At 40.6% G+C, this 22,309-nt stretch overlaps 1 protein-coding gene and 1 long non-coding RNA gene across 2 annotated transcripts in view; one reads left to right on the top strand and one right to left on the bottom strand.

The window, feature by feature from the left end:
* Nucleotides 1-22,309, top strand: part of LOC105101594 (cytochrome b-245 heavy chain) — a 32,691-nt gene that overhangs the window by 2,674 nt on the left and 7,708 nt on the right. The window contains exons 3-9 of the mRNA XM_010994799.3: nucleotides 879-989; nucleotides 8,868-8,952; nucleotides 10,760-10,905; nucleotides 12,924-13,114; nucleotides 16,068-16,197; nucleotides 18,272-18,364; nucleotides 21,443-21,696. Of these exons, the coding sequence (XP_010993101.1) occupies nucleotides 879-989; nucleotides 8,868-8,952; nucleotides 10,760-10,905; nucleotides 12,924-13,114; nucleotides 16,068-16,197; nucleotides 18,272-18,364; nucleotides 21,443-21,696 (1,010 nt within the window). The remainder of the gene's footprint in view (nucleotides 1-878; nucleotides 990-8,867; nucleotides 8,953-10,759; nucleotides 10,906-12,923; nucleotides 13,115-16,067; nucleotides 16,198-18,271; nucleotides 18,365-21,442; nucleotides 21,697-22,309) is intronic.
* On the bottom strand, nucleotides 13,108-19,210 carry LOC135320280 (uncharacterized). The gene is made up of 4 exons (XR_010379533.1): nucleotides 19,100-19,210; nucleotides 14,944-15,051; nucleotides 14,422-14,516; nucleotides 13,108-13,221 (listed from the first exon to the last, which is right to left on the bottom strand). It is a non-coding gene; the product is annotated as an uncharacterized LOC135320280 (long non-coding RNA).

The raw sequence follows: 22,309 nt of genomic DNA, 5'->3' as shown, positions 1-22,309 counted from the left end.
GGTCCATGAGCGCTCTCAGTTTCCTTGAGCTGCTGGTTCTTTTTCGTCATAAATGAAAATAATTACAATTATAGCTGCCCCCAGATGCTATCATTTGTTACATCATGCTGAAACCATGAATTCATTGCTTAATAACACTAATTATAAATCATATGCATAAATAATTATAATATATAATTATACTATATTATTACAATTGTTGTTAATGTATTCAGGTTGATGCTGAAAAGGATGATTTCCTTTTGCATTCCCCCTCCAAAATCTGCAACTTCTTCTTTTTTTTTTTCAAAATCTACAACTTCTTTAGGCATTACAGAGAACAATTATCATGCCAAAGCATCACACCATACCAACTTAAGTTATTGCTGAGGTTATTCTAAGTGCTAAGGAAATCTTCACAAAGCCCCAGTGTCTATACTGAACTCTAGTTAATGATATGCATGCTTAAATATTTAGGAGGAAGTGAACTGATGGCTGCACCTTACTTTGAAATGCATCAAAAATAAGGTGTGTTGATGGATGGATAGAGGGATAGGTAGATGGATGGACAGATGAATAGACATGTGATAAAGCAAGCACAGTAAAATGTAAAAGGCAGAATCCAGGAGGTGAATAAACAGATATTTATTGTGAACTTATTTCAGATTCTCTTTATGTCTGAAAATGTTCATCAGAAAATGTTGGTGTCGGGGCGAGGGCCAGATTCAAACAAAGTATCCCAGTGGGCCCTAAAAATAAACCCTTGGCTCTGAAGGACCTTCCTTTCCAGATAACTTGATGTCTCTAGAGTGTGGGCCTCACGGTGGGAGCCCTGGGGACTGGGGGGTGGTACTCTGTGCTCCGAGGACTCACCTTGCTTCTTATCCTGCCTCTTCCAGTCAGCGCTGGCACTGGCCAGGGCCCCTGCAGCCTGCCTGAATTTCAACTGCATGCTGATTCTGCTGCCAGTCTGTCGAAATCTGCTCTCCTTCCTCAGGGGTTCCAGTGCGGTAAGAGCAAACATTCACAAAGTTTGAGTTCCTCAAAATTTCGAAGGCCATCAAGCTAAATACCCTTTCTTGGGAAAAGCAAACCAATGGTTTGTGAGGATTCCCACCTCTGTACAATATTCACAAGCCAAGCCATGCTTGATTCTCTAGTTTATTTTTATATTATTTGTTGATAGAGCTCCCTGGGATGACCATTTAACTTGTAACAGATATTAAAGGCAAAAAACCAGAAAAACAACAACCAATCAACCTCTACCTGAACAACAGCAATCAAGTACGTGCACACACACACACAGAGACAGAAATACATGATGTGATGCCCGTGTATACGTCTGTAAACAGGGATTTATGAGGCGCGCATGAAATTTAGGAATGAATCTTACAGTGCCATGTTTTTCAAAATGTTTAAGTCAGAGAAAATCTCTTTTCTGGATAACATCCAAAGAAGATGGAATGAATGAGCTATGAGTCACTCTGTCATGAATGTGACAGGTGTTAGGTTCATGGAATTGAGGAGTTCAGAGCTTTCTAAGTGCCCAGGACTTCTTTCATCCCCGCTTCCACAATTTAGTGAGCCCCCTAATGTACTCTGCTGGAAGGAAAAAATGATTATGTAGGAAGAACTTTTGTATCTATAAAATGGTATATGAATTTGTTATAGATGTTTTTATATAAAGATGAGAAATGATGAACTTAGAATCTACACACAGACTCAAATTAATATGATACAAAACAACATATGATGGGTCCCCCAAACATTACAAATAAGGAGCAATAGGGACTCAAAGGAGGGGGGATTATATCATCTGGGGCAGAGGAAGAAGAAAGACTTCTTAGAGAAGGCGGCATCAGATATGGGCATATAACGATCAAATAACTTCTACGAGATATAAATGAGAAGACATTCTCCATGGAGAAAGTATGGGTAAAAGCACAGGAAATGGTGAGGAAATTGTATTCTTGAAAGTCCCGTATAAGCATGACTTATCTCTTTGGATTTGTTTGCCATTCCTGACCACACCAGAGAGGGTAGTTCTTCCAAAGTTAGGGATTGATGCCCTGGTGGGACCCATTTCACTGCTCATTCGTGACTGGTAGCCTCTGTTTTTCCCTTTTAATAAAATGTTTGTTTTATGTTACCTAGCTCTTTCAAAAATTACCTATTAAGTCAAGGTCATTTGTAGTGGAGAGCAGTAAGCAATCTGCTTTGATGGGCATGTACAGATTGTAAAAGGCAAGTGTCTGAGGTCAGGCTGGAGAGGAGAGCTGGAGGTTTGCTGGTGAAGTAGGACCTTAAATGTATAGCCGAGGAGTTGATACTTAACTGGCAATCAAAAGAGAGGAAAGAGATCTAAACTGTCAATAACAACCAGAACTTGCCTTACACTCTGCCTCATTTTCCCTAGTCCTACTAAATTCCCATGAGTCCTAGGGAGATTTTTCTTTAAGAACAACACAACACTCAATTTACTAATATAGGGTTAGCAAGCTACACATAACAGTAGACACTGATTACAAGGATTTCCAAATAATCTTCTCAACCGAGGAAACCACAGAGGTAAGTTTCATTTGATGGAAAAGTTTTATTGACGAGCCCCCTGTACTGTACAACGTCTGGTATATCGTAGGTGCCCAAGGAGCTTTTGCTAAACAAAGTTAATGTCCTGTAGCTTTTTTATTGTCCCTCCTACCCACTGTTCAAATACTTTCTATTTAGAGGAAGTAAAGGCTGAGAAACAGGCAGTGTTTTCACCAGGACGTCCTGTTAAGAAATCCTTGTTACCCCACAGGCCCAAGTTGCACTGCTGTTGTGCTGCCAAGGCCCCGTGAGCAGTACGTGTTGTAATGGCCACTTGTAGGTTTCCCGTGGCCCAGGAGGGAAGAGCCTCATGACAGTCTCTAAAGACAGGGGGTGAAATGAGGCTGCTCTTCAAATGGCAGAGAAGCTCGGCTCTATAACCAGAGAGACATCTGTGTAAAAGAATATATTTTAAAATGGGCAGCAAGTAGCATTCTTTTCCAGATTGAGTGTGTCCCCTCCTTCCAGATTTCCCAACCAGAGATGTGACCTTGGCCCATTAAACTTCTTTTCTGATTGGGATTAAAATGAGTGTCCATGCTGTGACTAATGTTGGAAATTATAAGAGCTGCCCCTTATTGAGTCTTCGTAGACCTCGCATCGTGAAATCTGCATGTTGAGTCAGTGAGGTGGGGATGAAATTACACGAGAGTGTTGAGATTCCAACCCAAGTCATTGTGCCCCCAGAGCCTGTTTGCTTTCCTACGTGTCACCAAAACTCAAAACTCTCCTTTTGTGGTACTGTGGTCTTAGAAAGTCCACCATCTATATGAATGTTTGGGCATGCTGAGTAACCTAGGCTAGAAGTAGCAAGGGTGTTGTAATGTCAAGGATTTATTAGTAGGCCTTTATGCAAACTAAACAGTCACAGAACTTCCGTTCAGTTTCTAGTGATCTTAATCATTCAGACTTGGCTTTATAATTCTTCTGCTTATCTGGAGAAAGAAAACCCCAGGATTGGCCCACCCCGGGAAAGACAGGGGTAGGACTCCGAGCCTGCTCTGTTGAAGGAAATGGGGAATGGTGGGGCTTGGCAGACAGAAGTCCCCAAAGAAGCCTTAATGACCCAACTTGCCATGCAGATACTAAGTTCTAACTGGATGGAAGTTCTAGTCTGAAGATCAGAAAGAAACAGTAAGGTGAGAGAGTGAGCTCTTTCCCATAACCTTATATAGTCTGAGAGTCAGACGCCCTCAGCGTAGCCCCATGTCTAACCATGTGGTCTAGGGCAAGGCTCTTGGACTTCCTGTCTCATACTTGTTTTTGTTGTCGTTATAGTTTTTAGCTAAAAAGCTTAAGATAATGCAAATGTAACAATATATATGAGTGACATTCCAAAAGTGTGTTAATTGACTAAGCCTGTCCCCTAGTGAGTTGTCAGTTAATAAATATTTGTTGAGTGCCAGCTATATGCTAAGCACTGGGGACACATGATGAGCAGAGAGGAGACATGAATGAGCCACAAGCTCAGGGAGCTTAGAGTTTTGTGGAGGAAGTAGAGGAGAAACGTGTAATTTCAAAATTATAAACAATGCTGTACTAATCAAGTGGTGGTCTTCATATTTATTGCATAATCTACTGTCACCAGGTTTGAACATGACTGTCAGCTTCTTTGCCTGAGTTCTGTACATTCAAGGCTGGCTTTTGTGATTTCTCCTAAATTGCATGTAAATATCTAATTCAGATTTATTCATAGCACTTGTGGTGAGACCAGGTGTACATAAAATAGGACTTTACAGTTTCCATAAAGCTCGTGTTACAGAAGCTAATGTTATGCCCCAGTAAATATGCACTTCTTTTTAGTTCCATTTCTCAATTTTTTGAATTTTTTTTTGGCTCTTGTGGTTTGAATAGAGCATAGAAATCTGTTGAGATGACTCAGTAATCTTCCTTGCACTTGAATGTTAGTTTGTTGAGATTGGGCAAGGCTCTGTGGTAGTTAACAGTGGAACGTCCCTTTAGAAGTCAATAGCAAAAAGCAGAGAGGTAGTTCAGTGAGGAAGCCATGGTGCCTGATGGCAGCTTGGCTAATTAGCAGGTGGCTGGCGCTAATTCAGAAGTGACTCAAAAGCATAAAAATGGTATCTGCATGGTAAGGAGGAAGAAGGAAGAAAAAAGCCTGGGCAGTCAAACAGCAAAGCCTTTCCTTCCCACCCCACCAACCAGCCATCTTGCCCCCTTGTCAGGAAACGATGAGGAAATTGTATCTGAAAGGCCCATATAAGCATGGCTTTGGCTTCTCTTTGGATGTGTTTGCCATTCCTGACCACACTATTGAGGGTAGCGAGGAAAAGTTAGGGATTGGTGCCCTGGTAGGACCCACTCTACTAACTCATCAGTGACTAATTTAGCCTCTGTTTTCCCTTAAATAAAATGTATGTGTTCCATACTAAATAGCACTTTTTAAAAGCTACCTGTTAAGATCAGAGTATTGCTGAATGGACCTTGTATTTCCCAAGCACATCTCTCCATTTTCCTGTCACTCAGTTCATTTTTCTCTAACAGTTTGTTGCTCTAACTGATAAGGGGTGTTGAAATCTATTGCTTCATATTTTTGATGATCCATGTTGATAATGATAAGGATAGAACTATGGAGACAGTGTAGAGACGATGACAAAAGCACGTTCCTTTTTTTCAAATTCAGCATGCAGGAGCCAGTGTATTTTCCCCCAAAAGTTTCAAAGCAATTTTTCCAGGAAAGAAAATAGTGTGGCAAGTATAGATATGTGGATAAATACATCTCTATAGGTTTAGAATAATCATCTTAGGTTCTAGGAGAGTAAAAATGTCATTTAACCAAATAATTATTAAAGGATGGTTAAAAGTACATGATATATGGTTCTACATACAGGAAGCTTACCCTCTAGCCGAGGAGCCATGCCATACTAGCTGAAAAGTTAAATAATGATACCAAAAGAATCAAATATTTATTAAACACCTCTCCATGAATCTATGAAACAAACCTATGAGAGAAGAACTATGATAAATATACAGGTGAGAAAGCTGGAAACAGCGTGCTGTTCAATGTCACACAGCTAGGCGGTAGGGCTGGGATCCAACACAGCTATATCTGATGGCAAACCTTGCTCTCAGAAATGTAATTCAATATTGCTTTCTGACCCTACTAATTCCCATTCTCTCATTCTTGGGACTCCAACTGTATCCATCAGTCCAGTGAGGACTGTATTAATGATCTATTTTTGTGTAACAAAGCTAGAGGCTTAAAACAACCCCACTGATGAGCTCACAGCTCTGCAGGTCAGAAGTCCAGCATCCTGTTGTTGGGGTCTCTGCTCAGGGTGTCACAGAGCTGCCATCAAGATGTCAACTGGGCTGAATTCTCCTGTGGAAACTCTGGGTAAACTCTTCTTCCAAGCTCATTCTTGTTGGCAAAATTCAGTCCCTTACAGTTGCAGGACTGAGATCCCTGTGTCCTTACTGACAGTTATTCAGGGGCTGCTCTCAGATCCGAGCTGTCCCTATATTCCTTGCCATGTGACCCCTTCCATCTTCAAGCCAGCAACAGTGTATCAAATACTTCTTGTGTCGCGGGTCTTGATTTCTAGACCCGGAATTAAAGGGCTCGTGTGATTGGGTCAGACCCGTCCAGATAATCTCTCTCTAAAGTCAATTTGGGACTTTAATTACCTCTGCAAAATCTCTTTTGCCATATAACGTAACAAAATCACAGGACTGTCATCCCATCGTATTTGGAGGTCAGGTCCCACCCCCACTCAAGGGGATGAGATTATATAAGGTCATTGGGGATCATCTTAGAATTCTACATACCACAAGGACTCTATGAAACTGTGGAGGAACCTAGCAATTGGGAAACAGGAAAAAGATATTTCCTTAAAATTGTAAAAAATGCAAAATAGTAAAACAATGTACAGCGCTTGAAATAAACAAAAAAAGACAGTTCTTTCTATATAAGAAAACAAGGACAATTACGGAATTGGAGAATAGTGATTGCCAGGGGTTAAGGAGTGTGTGTGGGGGGAGCGAGGTGAAAGGGTAGTGGGTGTACAGCATGAGGGATCTTTTGTGAGGATGGAAATGTGCAGTATGTTGACTATAGCGATGTCAATGTCCTGGTTGTGATATTGTATGATAGTTCTGCAAGATATTGCAATTGAGGCAACTGGGTAAAGACACATGGGATCTCTCTGCATTATTTCTTACGGCTGCCTGTTGTAAGAATCTACAATTATTACAAAATAAACAGTTTAATAGAGGAAAAAAAAAGACAACAAGGACAATCCATTTTTCATCCACAGAAATGTAAATTAAGTGATTTCAAACAGGAAACCCTTATTTTGAGAGCCTGAGTCACAGCGTAAACTCTTAGTGTGAGCCGCTGCCGTTCCACTGACACTTCCTCTACACTGACTGTTTCAATACACGGGGCAGCTGCCTTCTGCAACCCCAAGTCATTCTCTGCCTGAGGACTTCCGTTCAGCCCTCTCCTGGGGCAAGCCTGAAATGCCAGGGAGTTGATGCCCTTGGAAGAGCCCTCAGCCAGTGATGGATAGGAGCTGGTGGATGACTACCTGAGATTCCTAACCCCTCAGGGTGTGGCTTACCAGTCTCCCAGAGTCACTGATAAGATATGATGGTGGTAGCTGATACCGTAATACATCGTTTATGGATTTCCCTCCCTTCCCAATCTGACTTCTCCTAACCTCACTTTCCAGATAGAGTACTGACACTTAAATTCTTGTCTTGGTTTTTAGACAAGTAGAATAATAGTGACTGTCTCTTTACATTTGATTTGATGAAGAAGGGAATGAACCTAAAAGACAAATAGACTTGGATCCCAGCCATTGTGAGAGTTAGCTTTAGTTTTGTTATCTGTAAAATGAAGACAATAATACTTATCTTATTGCATTAAATGAGGTAATGATGATGGATAAACTGCCTGGCTCACAGAAGGCACTCAATAAAGCCTAATGACTTTTTCTTTTTTCTGGAATCCTCAATGTCTTCCTTACTAGTATTTCTGCAGTTCCGGGAATCTGTTTTCATGGCCCAAACAGCCTGCCCTCCCTAGATGTAGCTAACTCAGAGACAGTGGATTAAGCACAGTTTTCCATGCAATTCTATTTTGTCTCTAAAACCAGATTATTTTATTAAAAATAAGTAAGCCAAATATTAAACACCCTAATAACTAAATTGAATGTGTTTAGAACCAGATACTGATAATACCTACGTTTTTTGTTTTATTTTGTTTTGGGGGTTTTGGGGGGCACTTCACTCCACTCTCCTGAATCTCTGTGACAGTACATCTAGCCTCAGGAACAAAGCAGCCAGAGTGAGCACTTGGCCACTTTTCAGGAGAACAAAGCTCTGATTCAACCATAAATCAGGTTTTTTTTTTTTTTCTCTCCTTTGGGCATTGACCTGAATCCAGATTCAAACCCACATCTTCTAACATATTACACTAACCTATCGACCAAAATACCATTTTTAATGTCAAGGTAATCATAAAAGGTATGAAATATCAGAATGTAGATATCTCTGGCATCAGAGAGGCTGGATTTAGATCCCAGCTCTGCCACTTACTGGCTATGCAGCCTAGAGGAAGGTAACCTCTCTATGCCTTCGTTTCCTCATCTGTTATGCAGTGATAATATGGTACCTCCCATATAAGCTCGATGTAAGAATGAAATGAGTCGGTTTATGTAAAACACTTAAAGCAGCTTCTTGCCTGAGCTCTTTGTAAATACTATTGGCTATTACTATTTTTGTTATGATTATTTGGTTAATGATCACCCTTGTTATGTTGAGCCTATCACCATGTGCAGGTGGACACTTTCTTCTCTTCTCACAGTGTGTATGTCCTGGAAGGGTGCTGTTCTAAAACTATTCACTTGTTCTAGAACTGTTCACTTGTCTGTGTCCTCACTGGACCTTTAGGTCTTTGAGGGCAGCCTTGTCCTTTTAAAATTTCTGTATCTCCTATTTATTGAATAAATTAATCTGAACTAGAAACTATGTCATCAGATATGTTTCTGTCTAAATTCATATTTTATACAATTAAGCAATGGATTCCATGGGAAGCTTTTTATGCCACTAATATGAGAAGCTAAAACATATTGGTTAAGCCAGCCGTGCCATTTATTGGCTGTTTGACCTTGGGAAGATGATGATGTCTGTCTGAGCCTTGGTTTTCTCATCTATCAAATGGGTGGTTGTAAGAATTAAATGAGATGATATATGCCTAATGCCTGACACAGAGAAAACCTTCTTGTTTTCAAGAATAACAATTACTATTTCATTCTTTTGCCTTTAATCCAAAGTGCTGCTCAACAAGAATTCGAAGACAATTGGACAGGAACCTCACCTTTCATAAAATGGTGGCCTGGATGATTGCACTTCACACTGGTAAGTTCACTGAGATATCTGAGATTGCAAAGAAAACATGGAACCGGAGAGTCCCGTCTATTTTTTTTTTTTTAGATTGAAAATAAGAGATTGCCTTTATGGGGAGATTAGGTCATTATTGGATATGTTGTATTTTTTATATGAGTTCTGTTAAAAAATATTCACCACTCTTTCTGCCGTCTCAACATTAGGATTTATTCTTTCAGGTCTTAAAACTTTTTTATCTTAGGCTTTTCTGATAAAATCCCAGTGTCTTCACCCTTTTCCACACGTTTTCATATCAAAATTGTTTGTTAATCCACATATGAAAGCTTTTATTCATTCTTTTTTTTCAGCATGTACCAATCAAACTTTATTTAGAGACACTGAAATATGAATTTCATATCATTCATTCACTTAAAAAAATACTTGGTAGAACATGTAGATTCATGGTTTTCTTGCAGTAACCCTACGAGGGCCACAGCCTTTGAGAATCTCTTAAGATAGCCCTTATCAGCTAACAATTTTCTTTATTATCATTGTTTATATATATATGTTTATATACACACACATAATGGTATTCGTGTGTTTATATGCATTGTATATTTTGTGCTATTATTATAATTATTAAGGTGTTGGTGTTGGTGTAAGAAGCTGTATCTGGGACCCTTATCAAATCTTCACTAATTCACTTCATAAATAATTGATGTACCAGACAGTAGGCATGCATGGATGCACAGTGGTGAACAAAAAAGGCTTTTACTATACTGTTAAGGAGTTTTCCCCTAGCCTGGGTAAAATAAGCTTAGGTTACAGGCATTCAACTGGGTTTCTCACCTCCTACTAGTAGGTCATGCGGGCTTTCTGTGCTGTGGCAAATGAAATGTTTCAAGAGTGAAATGTATGATAAAATCTTATTAGAAAGCAGCACTGTGTACTGGATTTGTGTGCCAAACTGCTTGGATTTGACTCTTAACTCCGCTACTTCCTGGCTTGGTGACCTTGAGCAAGGTTTTAAAGCAATATAGAGGGTGCAGGGTATAGCTCAGTGGTAGAGCGTGTGCTCAGCATGCACAAGGTCCTGGGTTCAATCCCCAGTACCTCCATTAAAAATAATAATTAAAGAACAAACCTAATTATCCCCCTCAAAAAATAAAGCAAGTTATGCTCCAGTTTTTTCAAATGTAAGATGAGATGATGATAGTCCCTACATCATTGGATCAACGTAAGTATAAAGTACTTATAAAGCATTTAGGACAGTGCTTGGCGCCTATTAAGTCCAATGTTACTGCTTGTTAAACAAAGAATGCAATCTTTAAAAAGAGATTCATTCTTATGGCCATTGGTTTGTATTCAATAAAATTTTGTCACCTCTCTCTGGAGTAACGTCAGAGTCAGGTGAATGGGCCAGCCAGAGGAATACATTACACAACTGTCTTCTTGTTTGGGTACAAATACATCAGTGGGAGAGAAAGAACAAGAGCATATCTAAATATTCTCAAGGACCAAGGTTATTCTGAGAATCTTAGAACTTGGCTGAGTCTTTAGACTCATGTAGTTCACCATCTTCATTTTACAAATGAGGAAATTGAAACCAGAGAGGTTAAGTAACTTGGCGACAATCTCATAACTAGAGAGTTGCTCACCCAGGAGAATTGCCTTGCCTGTCTGATCCTGAAGACCCAGTTCTTGTTTATAAGTATCCTGGGCCATTTCTAGGTCTCTGTGTAACTTATCGTAGGGTCAGGGGCTGTAGCCAGAAACCCAACTTAAAAGAAAATCCTGCATACCCTTCACCCTCTTTCTTTCTCTTCTTTGCCGTCTTTAGCGATTCACACCATTGCACATCTATTTAATGTGGAGTGGTGTGTGAATGCCCGAGTCAACAATTCGGATCCTTATTCAATAGCACTCTCTGAGATTGGAGATAAGCCTGGTGAATCTTACCTCAATTTTGCACGAGACAGAATCAAGGTAAGCCTCTTATTTCCCGTTTCCGATGTTCCCTAGGCCATTACAACTGAGGATTCGATTTCAGTGAGTGAAGAACTCAACTTGGTCAGAACACCAACAATGACAAAAGTTGACAAACTATCTGAGGGACAAGTCTGTAGGTTCTAAGAATAGGGGCACAGAGAAAACATCTCCCACACTCCTGATCCCATATGTGGAGGGTCACCAGATGTTTTCCAGTTTCTTAAGCTCACCTGTAAGAACGTGTCTACATGGAGCCTGGAGTAACTCAGGCTTACCTGTGACAATGCCCAACAGTCAAAGAAAGCCAAGAACATAGTCCAGTCAGACAAAATTGGGTTTATCATTTATTGCAGCTAAGAGAACTCACACCGTAAGGAAGTCTGGGGCATCTCAGGAGGGCGTTGAGAGAGGCTTGTTGTAGGACTTGGGCTTGTGTTAGATAATTTGGGAGGAGTTCCTGGAAGCAGGCATTTGCTCTGGGTCAGGTATGGTCAGGAACTGGGTCAAAATTCCAGCATTGGGTATCTTAGTAATTTTTTTTTTTAAGGCAGAAGAATGGGGTTAGATCTGTAATAGGCCAAGAAACAGCAGTCACCCGTTTTTGTCTTGGCTCAGACATGACTTCAGAGTGGTCTTGTTTTTGTCTCACTCCATCACAGTCACAGAATGACCTTGTCTGATGTTAGTGTTCTATGAAGTTGTTTACGTGAAATAGGAAACCCTCCAGCCTAGGTGTTACTAGCAGGCCAGCCACCAGCTGACAGCGGTCAGCGATGCTTCTCCTTCTCGACTACAACATCTCAGAGGTGGCCTGTATCTGCTAACTGCTCTGGGGGCAGCCATTTGGGGTTATCCACAGGCAAGAACTCCTTTCCAGCAGTCGAAGCTTTCTACGCTCAGAGGGAGAAGCTCTAAATCATCTTCATGTACCCCGTGGCTTGGGACGAGGGCCGTATCACACGACTATACACCGAGTTCCAAATGTGTTTCCTTGTCCAGTTAGAATAGATTACCAGAAAAGTCCCTTAATTTTGAAGGAATAATTTATCCTCAGGCTGATATGAAAAACATTTGCCTAGTCTATTTAGGGACAGAATTAAACAGCATCGAGCAAAATAAGAAATTCTTCTTCTATAATGTCTTGGATAAGTTTTCTTTTATGTTGTCTGTCGTTTGTACCATGACACGTAAGGGAGCCAGTGTGAACACATCAGGTGAGCTGACACTGCCGAGCCGTGCTCAGATCTCGTTGGATCCATTTGACTGTGTCTGGGCTCCCCGACCCCTCTGTGTGCTTTCACTTTCAATTTCCTGTATCCGTGGTTCCTCCTCAGAGAACCGCCCTGGGGCTATTGGAGTCCCTTTGCCCACAGGCTCAGAGATCTGAAAGGGCCTGGAGAGCTACCTCTCCCTGAGCAGCTCTTAACCAATAACTGATGGGTGCAGGCCATGGAAGCCCAACTCAGAAGTGTAGCTCACCCTCCACAGTTCCCCTGCAGGACCAGGCTGAAGATTTGGCCTGAGATCATTCTCTTAATTGGCTCATTGCTCCTTCCTGTCCTAGTCACCGTTCCCTTACTAATTTCTTCTGGAGCACAATCTTTCTAAGTCACCTGCCCACGGCTCCTCACCCCAGGGTGAGGGATGAGCCTGAGACGTTAGGCATGCCCAGAACACATTTACAAACTAAGCACTGTGGCACTTCTCCAAATCAAAGAGAGAAAGAGCTTCAGACCCTTTTAGGACTTAGAGTTGACAAAGTTCCTTTATTTGATCCTCCCTTAGAACTAATTCTGTGTATCAATTCATGTTTCCTATGATACCTCAACCACTTTAAGATTTTTTAAAATTTGGAAATATCTATTCCAAGTCTATATCATTCTGTGGGGGAGTGGTTAGGGTTATCTAAAGGGGACTGAAAATACCTATTGCCCTATACACTGGGCACTTTATAAATAGTCTTGCATTTGAGAGCCTCCAAATAATGTGTGTGTGTGTGTGTGTGTATTTTACAGAATCCTGAAGGAGGCCTGTACGTGGCTGTGACTCGGTTGGCAGGCATCACCGGAATCGTCATCACGCTGTGCCTCATATTAATTATCACCTCCTCCACCAAAACCATCCGGAGGTCTTACTTTGAAGTGTTCTGGTACACACACCATCTCTTTGTGATCTTCTTCATTGGTCTCGCCATCCATGGAGCTGAGTGAGTATTTAAACTCCAAGGCCAAGTACATTGTCCCTCAGTTCCCAGGTGTGATGCCCTGTTAAAGTCACAGTGACCTCCTTTTCTGTGTGTGGTCAGCCTGCCTGCTGAGGGAATGGGAGGGGAAAACAGAAGTCACTTTGATAGAAACCACTCAACGCCACTTTAGTTTCTGGTCCCGACTAATAGCTATTCATATTGCACTTATTTAGAGCAAGTTTGAAGAATATACCAAAGTTTTGAATATCTTTGCAAGCCTATATAAAACATGTTGAGAGACCTGGTAAGGTCCTGGATGTCTGAAATGATGTTTCCTGTGGCTTAATCACTAGTAAATTAGACAAACTCCCAAAGCAGAGAGCTGAATGATTAATCAAGTGAAAGGGTTTGCTGGAGTTCAGTGAGATTTGATTCAAGACAGTCGTTCATCGATTGCCTCTTGGGTATGAGGACCGATCTCAGGCTCTGTGGGGAATGCTAGAAGGAGAAACACATGGTTATGCCTTCAAGCATCCTAATATAATAAAGGTTAAGAGCTGGCTTCTGTTGAGCACTTGTTACAGACGTGAAAGATTTCTTTTAATCTCCAAAAGGTAGAGATGCTGTTGCTATCCCCATTTTCTTGGGGAAATCGTAGACAAGGAAACAGACTAAAAAAGTTAAAATATGTAGCCAAGCCACCCAGTTTATAAGTGGCATAGCTGGGATTGGAGCCCAGATGGGCTAAGGGAGGGGATGATAAAGGCTCTCATAGAGACACACGGTGCCTGGAGGTGTTGGGGGGAGCATTTGTCTCATTGCGACTCCCTTTTTAATACCAGGCTTCCTTTTTCTACTGTTTCACACTAGCTGATTCTCCCACCTGCACGCAAAAGCAGGCCTGGGAAGTTCCCTGGTGGGTATGGTGCACCAGATAACCAAGGGTAGAGGAAGTAAGTGTTCAAGGTTCAGTGACTCCGCTCTGAGTCAAGTCAGCCTACAAGTGGCCGAGACCTGAGTGTGAAAACGGGAAGGGTGGGGAGAAGCAGCGTGTGGCAACCTCTCGTGTGCACTCTTGATGGACTCACTGACTCTGACCCCTGGTCAACTCTTTCTAAGCCCTGAAAAATGTGTGTAGTCAAAGGCTCTCTGGAACTCTTCTAAAGCATTTGAGTATCTTTAAATGGGACTTGGTCCTAATCCAGTTGTTTCACGGAAAAAAGCAAACTGAATCTCTTCCACTTTCTAGTTTAGTAATTCTGCCACTTTACATCTGTATAGCTTCCTAGATATGTGTTCTCTGGAGCAGGTAGAAGAGAGAGACTTACCCATTCTCCATTTGATGAATATCTGCCACTTATGCAGTCTCGTGGCTTGGAGCAGCTGAACTAGGGTTCAAATCTAGATTTTCTGACTTCTGGTCCTGGTGTTGAGAAGAGAAGGAGAAAATCTGTTGTTTTTTTTTTTTTTTTCTTTTTTTTTTTCTCTTCTTCTATCACTTGCTCCCCCTGGGAACTTGGGCGTTAAGAACTTTAATAGTTATTATTTGTTGGACTCTTACTTTGTGTCTGGGTTGTTTTTTTTTTTTAATGCATCATTCCAGTTGATTACTACAGTAAACTTTTAGTGAGGTACTTATACCTATTTTCTAGCTGAAGAAACTGAGGTTCCAAAGAAGTTAAATAACTTGCCCAAGGCCACCAAACTAGTAAGGGGTGGACCTGGGATGTGAAACCAAGGCTGTCTGGCTTGGGTCCAGAATTGTTTTCACCAAATCATTCTGATTCTAGTTACCTAGTCTCTTTAAGCCTCGGTGTCCTTATATGTAAAATGAGGGTCCTAATACTTACATTTCAGGCTTGTTATAAGGATGAATGGAGATAATTTGTGTTCAGGGCCTTTCCCCAGGGCTGGCACATAATAGATGCTCAACACATGGTAATTCTCTTCCCCAAGACCTAGGGATAGAAAGCAATGGTTAACAACCTTGAATTAAAACATTCTCTGTGTATGCATGTATATGCGTGGCTGAGACATTGTGCTATACACCAGAAATTGACCCATTGTAACTGACTATACTTCAATAAAAAAAAATTCTCTGAATATACCAAATGGCACAAACTTTCACAAGGGGCTTGCTGGGTGTCTTCTTCTTACATATTCTGAAGATCTTGCCATTTATGTTCTTTGAGGTCAGGGACGTGGCTTACTCAACATTGTGCCTCCCTCCCTTGGTTCCCACTAAACCTGCATTGTCTTGTATTTCAGTAGTTGCTCAATTAATATTTATTGAATTGAAGTGAATGGGCTCTGAGCACTTCAAGGGACATGCCATCAGTGTTGATGTCTGTGAGAATGTTATAATCTCTCCAAATTTAAATCATCTTAAGTGGATTTCAACCTTTTGGTTTAATTTAAACAATTTGGAAACAACAAATGAAGGTTTTGTACCAAGCCTCAGGGCTGCTCTGTATGATTGTATGGGTTGTCGACTCTACAAGAGTGCCTGGCTAAAGGGATGAAATTAGCCCATGCTCTGCTGGACAAGCCCTTTGCCTACAGGACTGTCCTCACAGAGGGGGCATCTTGTTCTAATTTGCACAAAGGGTATGGGCCAGCAGTCACTGTTAGATTTGCAGTTTTTGTTTTTGTTTGTTTACAGATGAAAATAATACTCAAAACAGAAGCATAAATGTTCCCTTGAAGAAAACATGTACTGATTATTCAAAATTTACCGTCTGTACTGTCACATATAAATATCCTTTGTGCCACTGTACATATTTGTTTTCTGTTGCTGAAGACCACATATTTTCTTTCCCTTCCTCTAATCTATTTGGAGGGGGCAATAGGATGTTACTTTTAAGTGAAAAGTACACAACTCATATAAGAATACCTAAAATATGCCCAGAATCTCACAAAACTAAGAGCTTAATTTCTTGTTTCTAAATGATGTGGACTTACATTTCCTCCCCAGGCGAATTGTACGTCGGCAGACGTCAACGAGTTTGTCGGAACACAGACCAGAACAATGTTATCAAAACATCTCACAATGGGGAAAAATAGACAAATGCCCAATCCCAGAGTTCTCTGGAAGCCCTCCTATGGTAGGTACTGTTCGCTGTGGCTGTTATAGTTTCATGACTGACAGTCTTTAAACTGTGTCTAAGAAATACACACAAATGTCATGGAGTCATCAATTACAAATATCATGGAACTGCTAAGTTAAGTACCCAGTGTTTGTCTGCTATGCTTATTGTCCAAATTATTTCTTGAAAAGTAATCTTGAAATCGGTCTGTTATGAGCATCCTAATATAAAACTTGGAAAAGTGTTGTTTTTAAAGTGCTTTGGGTTCAAGAAGTTCCATCTCTTCTCTTCTGGATGTGAGGGCCACAATAATACTCGTTCATGGTTTTCTGAGGGATTCCATCCTGGAAAGCTCAGATAATGACTTATAAGGAACCAGGAGCCTCTTCAGATACCAGGAAATAAGGCTTTGAATGCAGCTTTGAAAGCTGGGAAGGAAATTTGTGAGGTGGCACATAGGGCTGCCATTAGATATCAGGAGGTCCTGTCTATGCGGCATGAAGGGGGCTGGAGCGCCAGGTTCATGCCAACACCCAATGGCACTGCATGGTAGAGCAGGGGAGTGGCAAGGATGACCAAGGGAAAAGATGCTGAAATATTCACCTTTCATTGAGAGCTCCTGCTGGGAACGCTGAAGGGCTCCATTTTGTATATGCTCAGTGTCTCTGCTCCAGAGTGAGAAGTGGGCCCTGTGATCTTCACACCTTTTCCTCCTTGACAAGCAATATGCTTGATTGGTTATTATGCTAGCCATTGGTATAAAACTCAGCAAAAATCAACATGTGTACAGGGCTTCTGAACAGGATTATTTTTCCCATAGGCACAGTATAAGGTACAAGCAAATTTCCCATCCCATTTTCTCCTTCCTTTTTTCCTACTCTCCTAATACAGGAGTACTCTTCCTCTAGAAAGAGCATGCTGTCTGAGGACTTAACATCTTTAAGCATCCTTGCTCATTAATGAAAGCAACCAGACACATCAGTGAACTGCATGCGGACATCGATAGAAAGGATTAAAAGTATTGCAGGTGCTCTTATGAGCTGGAGATGAGTTTCTGGGGATATTAGAGGCAATGTCCGAGACCTGGCTCCATTTAAGGGGGCCCCGCGTGGTAACCAGGAAATGGATAGATGATGCCAGATTGTTTTAAAGACCTGCCCCATGAAAATAGAGGCCAGTAGCAGAGCATTTATGACTTCTGGGCAGATTTTTGTTTAACTTTGGCTGGAGATAGGGACATATGGGTGTTTTCAACTTCCAACAATAAGTTTCTTTAAACATTTAATAGAAAGATCATATGTGAGGCTATAGGAAGCACTCTGTGATTTTTTTCCTCCTTGGAATCCATTCTAGGATGTCATATTTTAGATTGCCTTCTAAAATTCTTTGCTACTTCAGATACTCAACTAGGAACCTAGCTGACTGAGTCCTAGGATGGATCTGTTTAGCCTAAATATTTTTATATAGCCAAAAATGCCACAGGGTAATTCCAGTGTTTTGAAATACTGCAGATTCTGGCAGGAGGGGACTCTAAGAAATTGGAAAATCTTTGGGTCTGTCCCTGTTCAGCAAGTGCATTGTATAGCTCCTGGAAATTGCCAGGATATTGGGAAAGTGGCTAAATTCTTGCATGAAGTTTCTCATCTTGCAAAAAAATTAAGCTTTGACTATGTGACTGAGAGAAAGTAATTGCAAAGTTGCATTAAAAATATGATGTTGGTGAAATGCTATCCTTTAGAGAAATATTAATTCCGAAACCAGCCTTACTCTGCTGTAGGGTTATTGCAACTACTATTGCGACAAGAGGAGGAAATCCCATTCTTGTGGGCAGTTCCTCTTGGGAAAGTTTCATACTGTAGATACAGTTCCCCAATGTGGCCAAGGAGAATGTTCATTTTTACTGGCTCAAAAATCTCTTTCAATTTTATATATTTTCATGCATTCCTTTGTAGAAGAAATTGACTAATCTAATATCAACTATATAAACAAGCCAACAAAGATTAACTTGACTTCTAAAATGTTTTGTCCCATGAATCTTTAATTAGCTACCACCCTTAACACATCCTTTTTTCATTCTTTCCTCTGATTACAGACTTGGAAATGGATAGTGGGGCCCATGTTCCTGTATCTCTGTGAGAGGCTGGTACGGTTTTGGCGATCTCAGCAGAAGGTGGTCATCACCAAGGTATTGGCTGGTTTAGGAATTACTAATAGTATCTAACTATATCATGGCCAAGTCTGCCTAAGTTCTCTATATCATTGGTCAGACCTCTCTTTTACTTGGTTTCTTTTGATTAAACTTAGGGCAGCGTGATGACCTACAGGTTGTGGCGTGTACCTACCTTGATAGTCAAATTATTGGGCCTTTTAATTGGGGAAACTAGAAGTTAACATTCTCTGTAGAAAAATGGACCCAAGTGTTTTGTGTAAATAAATCTCTGTATGTGTGTGTCTATCTGTGTGTGTGTGTGTATAGAGGGGTGGGGCGTCGAGTGATGATGGTGATTAGTTAAGAGTGAAGAAACAGAAGAGGTGAGTTCAAAGGGCATACATTGAGCCTTAAAATACTCAGATACCAAAAGAACCAGGGAACCAAGGGTAGGTCTGATTGAGACTTAGTTTCCCAGGTCCTCTATACCTCCTTTTCTGTGCTTTGTTTGTAATCACAGAATATCAGAGTTAAAATGACCAAAGTCTCAAGCAAGCTAATAATTAAACTACATTTAGAATTGAGTCTGCTAACTCCAAATATATAGTAGGTTTTTTTTTTCCCCACGCGTCTATGCTGCTTCTTACCACTAAATACATAGAAATGGAATCTCCTTGTTACAGTTTCAGGAAACATCAGGCTTAAGTCTTTTTATCAAACAAAATTCAATTCAATTCAATTCAGTTCAAAAAGTATTTAGCAAAAGCTTACCATGGATTGTTTTTGCAAAACACACAAGTTCCTCCTGTCCACCACCTTAGCTTTTCTTTCTTGGCCTCTATGGAAGGTCATAGTAAAGTTAGTCCAGCTGGCATTGGAAATCTTGAAATATAGGAAGCCACAACAGTTCTCCTTTTATGATATTTATATAGTACTATGTGAAAAAGCCCACAGATCAGCAAAATAGCCACCACAAAATTTCCCTTACTAGGCTAGAACCAACTAACCAGACAAGTATTTCCCTTATGCATATTTCTAAAGGAAAGTTGTTTTCTTGTGAAGAAAATAGATATTCATTTTCTTCTCATGTGAACACTCATAAGAGACAAGGTGCTATACAAAAGTATTCCAGTGACGATGCTGTCCACTAGCACTTTGCATTCCCTTTTCTCCCAATTTTGCCTCTAGTAGCAAAATTATAATACGGTAAAAATTGTTTTCACCACACAAAATTGTGACATGGTAAACATAATTTTCAAAGTAATTTTCATAAATTTTTATTTTCTGTCTTCAAAATGAAGCTTTACAACTCCTTCTTTCAGTGATGAAAGGAAGTTGATTATAGCCTTGTTATATAAGTTATATTTTTTATTGAAGTATAGTTAATTTACAGTGTTGTGGGGGTAGGTATAGCTCAGTGGTAGAGCACATGCTTAGCATGCAGGATGTCATGGGTTCGATCCCCAGTACCTCCAGTTAAATTAAAAAAAAAATAATAAAGAAACTTAATTACCTCCCCCCAAGAAAAAACCAACCAACAAACAAAAGCAATGAAAAAATTTACAATGTTGTTTTAGTTTCTCATAAATAGGAAAGTGATTGTTACATACATATATATTCTTTTCATAGTATTTTCCATTACAGTTTATTATAAGATTGACTGTAGTTTCCTGTGCTATACAATAAGACCTTATTGTTGATCTATTTATCTATTTTATATATAGTAGTTTGTATCTGCTAATCCCAACCTCCTAATTTATTCCTCCCCCCTTTCCCCTTTGGTAACCATAAGTTTGTTTTTTATGTCTGTGAGTCTGTTTCTGTTTTGTAAGTTCATTTGTAGCATAGTGTAGATTCCACATATAAGTGATATCATATGGTATTTGTCTTTCTCTGTCTGACTTACTTAACTTAGGTATGATGATCTAGATCCATCCATGTTGCTGCAAATGGCATTATTTCATTCTTTTTTATGGCTGAGTAGTATTCCACTGTATTTATCACATAAGTTATATTTAAATCACAAGTTTTAGAAATGTTTGGCAATTTTTATTTAAAGGATTTCCATTCTCCTACTCCTCCTCACTCTCAAAAAGAAAAGCTCACTCAGCAGTATCAATCAGTGTTAAGAAGCTGCTATTTTGTTTCTATTGATTTTTCTTTCCTTTGACGTCACTTGGTTTATTTTTAGTTGTACATATGAAGTCCTTCTAGGATCTCAGAAATTATCAAAGAAACAGTATGTTACTTTCTGTATTACAATGAAAGCTTTTTGTTGTGTTCTATTTTCAAAAACTATTTATCAGTTCACCAGTTGATGGACACTTGGACTGTTTGCAGTTTTTTTGCTATTATAAATGAAGCTGTCATGAACATTCATGTATATGGAGAATGAGGATGGCAACGGGTGGGTGGGGCCTGGCTTTGGGAGAGCTGGATGGTATATTCCCTAGGTAGGGAGTCAGGCAGGTTCAAGGTGAATCAGAACCAGCACATTAGGCTTGGTTTGGGGGCTATTGCTATATAACTAGCCAGTGGGGTGTCCTTCTTCTTCTATGCAGCTGCTAAGGCTCTTGATCATCCCTGGGGAGACAGGAAGGCTGAGCAGGAAACCATCTCTCCTTCCTGTTCCTAGCAACTGCCTTGACTTCTTAGAGAAAAAAAAAAATCACCATAGGCTGGTGTCTTAGGTTGGATTCCCTAGCAAAGACTAAGACAGAGAACTGCATGCAGAAGTTTTGCTGGGGTGTGTTCTCAGGAGATGAACCTATAAAAGAAAAGAAAGGCAGGACTCGAGGAGGGAAACTGCTGACCATCCATGTCGTTGCAACTGCAGCCTCAGCTGACCGTACAGGAAATGCTGGAGTTGGAGTGGCCCCTGGGAGTTTTCCCAAAGTGAGGACAGGGACCAGGCCTTTGTATTCCCGCCTCAGTTCATTGTTGGCCATGGGCTACAGCTGAGGGCACTTCCCAATGAGAGAGAGAGACACTTTGGCTGGAGGGTCTGCTGTGTTGGCCCCGAAGAAAGGAACTGGGTGGGGCATCTTAGCTCAGCCCTTGAAAGGCAAGTACTGGGGGAAAGTGTAGTTTCCAGAGACATGTTTTGTTCCATAGGTGGTCACTCACCCTTTCAAAACCATCGAGCTACAGATGAAGAAGAAGGGATTCAAGATGGAGGTGGGACAGTACATCTTTGTCAAGTGCCCCGCGGTGTCCAAGCTGGAGTGGCACCCTTTCACACTGACCTCGGCCCCTGAGGAAGATTTCTTTAGCATCCATATCCGCATCGTTGGGGACTGGACGGAGGGACTGTTCCAGGCCTGTGGCTGTGATAAGCAGGAGTTTCAAGATGCCTGGAAACTACCTAAGTGAGTACAAAGCACCTATCACAAAGGGGCATGAGTTGCGGAAAAATGTCACTAAACAGCTTCGCTTCTCCCATCTCTCACCGTACTGGCCCCTGAGACTGACAAAACACAAGGTCTGCAAATCGAGCCATCTATCTCAGTGTTCCCCATTTTATATGTGTGGCATGTTTGCATATGTGTTTATAAATCTTTTGTGAAATATAAAATATTGGAATCCAATATTAATAATGGATATTCCCAAATTCCCTTAAATTTGTTAGGGTCAAGGCCAAGGTATATAACTTTCAATCAAAGGTATACTTCAAATTTAATTGGTATCTGTTAATTGAGGATAAACGCCTCCTATTACTCACTTGGCCTCCTCCTTCCCACATGCCTAACATAGTGTCAGGCACTAAGTAGATGCCAAATATTAAGTTTATCAGCTATTACAACATAGAAAATTCTCACTTTAATGGACAATGTAAGCAAGAATTTCAAGTGTTGGCTGCCCTGGTAAGAGACACAGGCGTGTGTGTGTGTGTGTGTGTGTTGTGGGTGAGGAGAGGTGGGGACATGTAAAAACAATAGCCTTGAGATTTACCAAATGTGTTCAGTTAGGTAAAAATTCATC

This window comes from Camelus dromedarius, chromosome X, assembly GCF_036321535.1.
Source record: "Camelus dromedarius isolate mCamDro1 chromosome X, mCamDro1.pat, whole genome shotgun sequence".
Classification (NCBI taxonomy): domain Eukaryota; kingdom Metazoa; phylum Chordata; class Mammalia; order Artiodactyla; family Camelidae; genus Camelus; species Camelus dromedarius.
The sequence above is the reverse complement of the archived record's forward strand: the minus strand, read 5'-3'. Positions and strand labels throughout refer to the sequence as shown.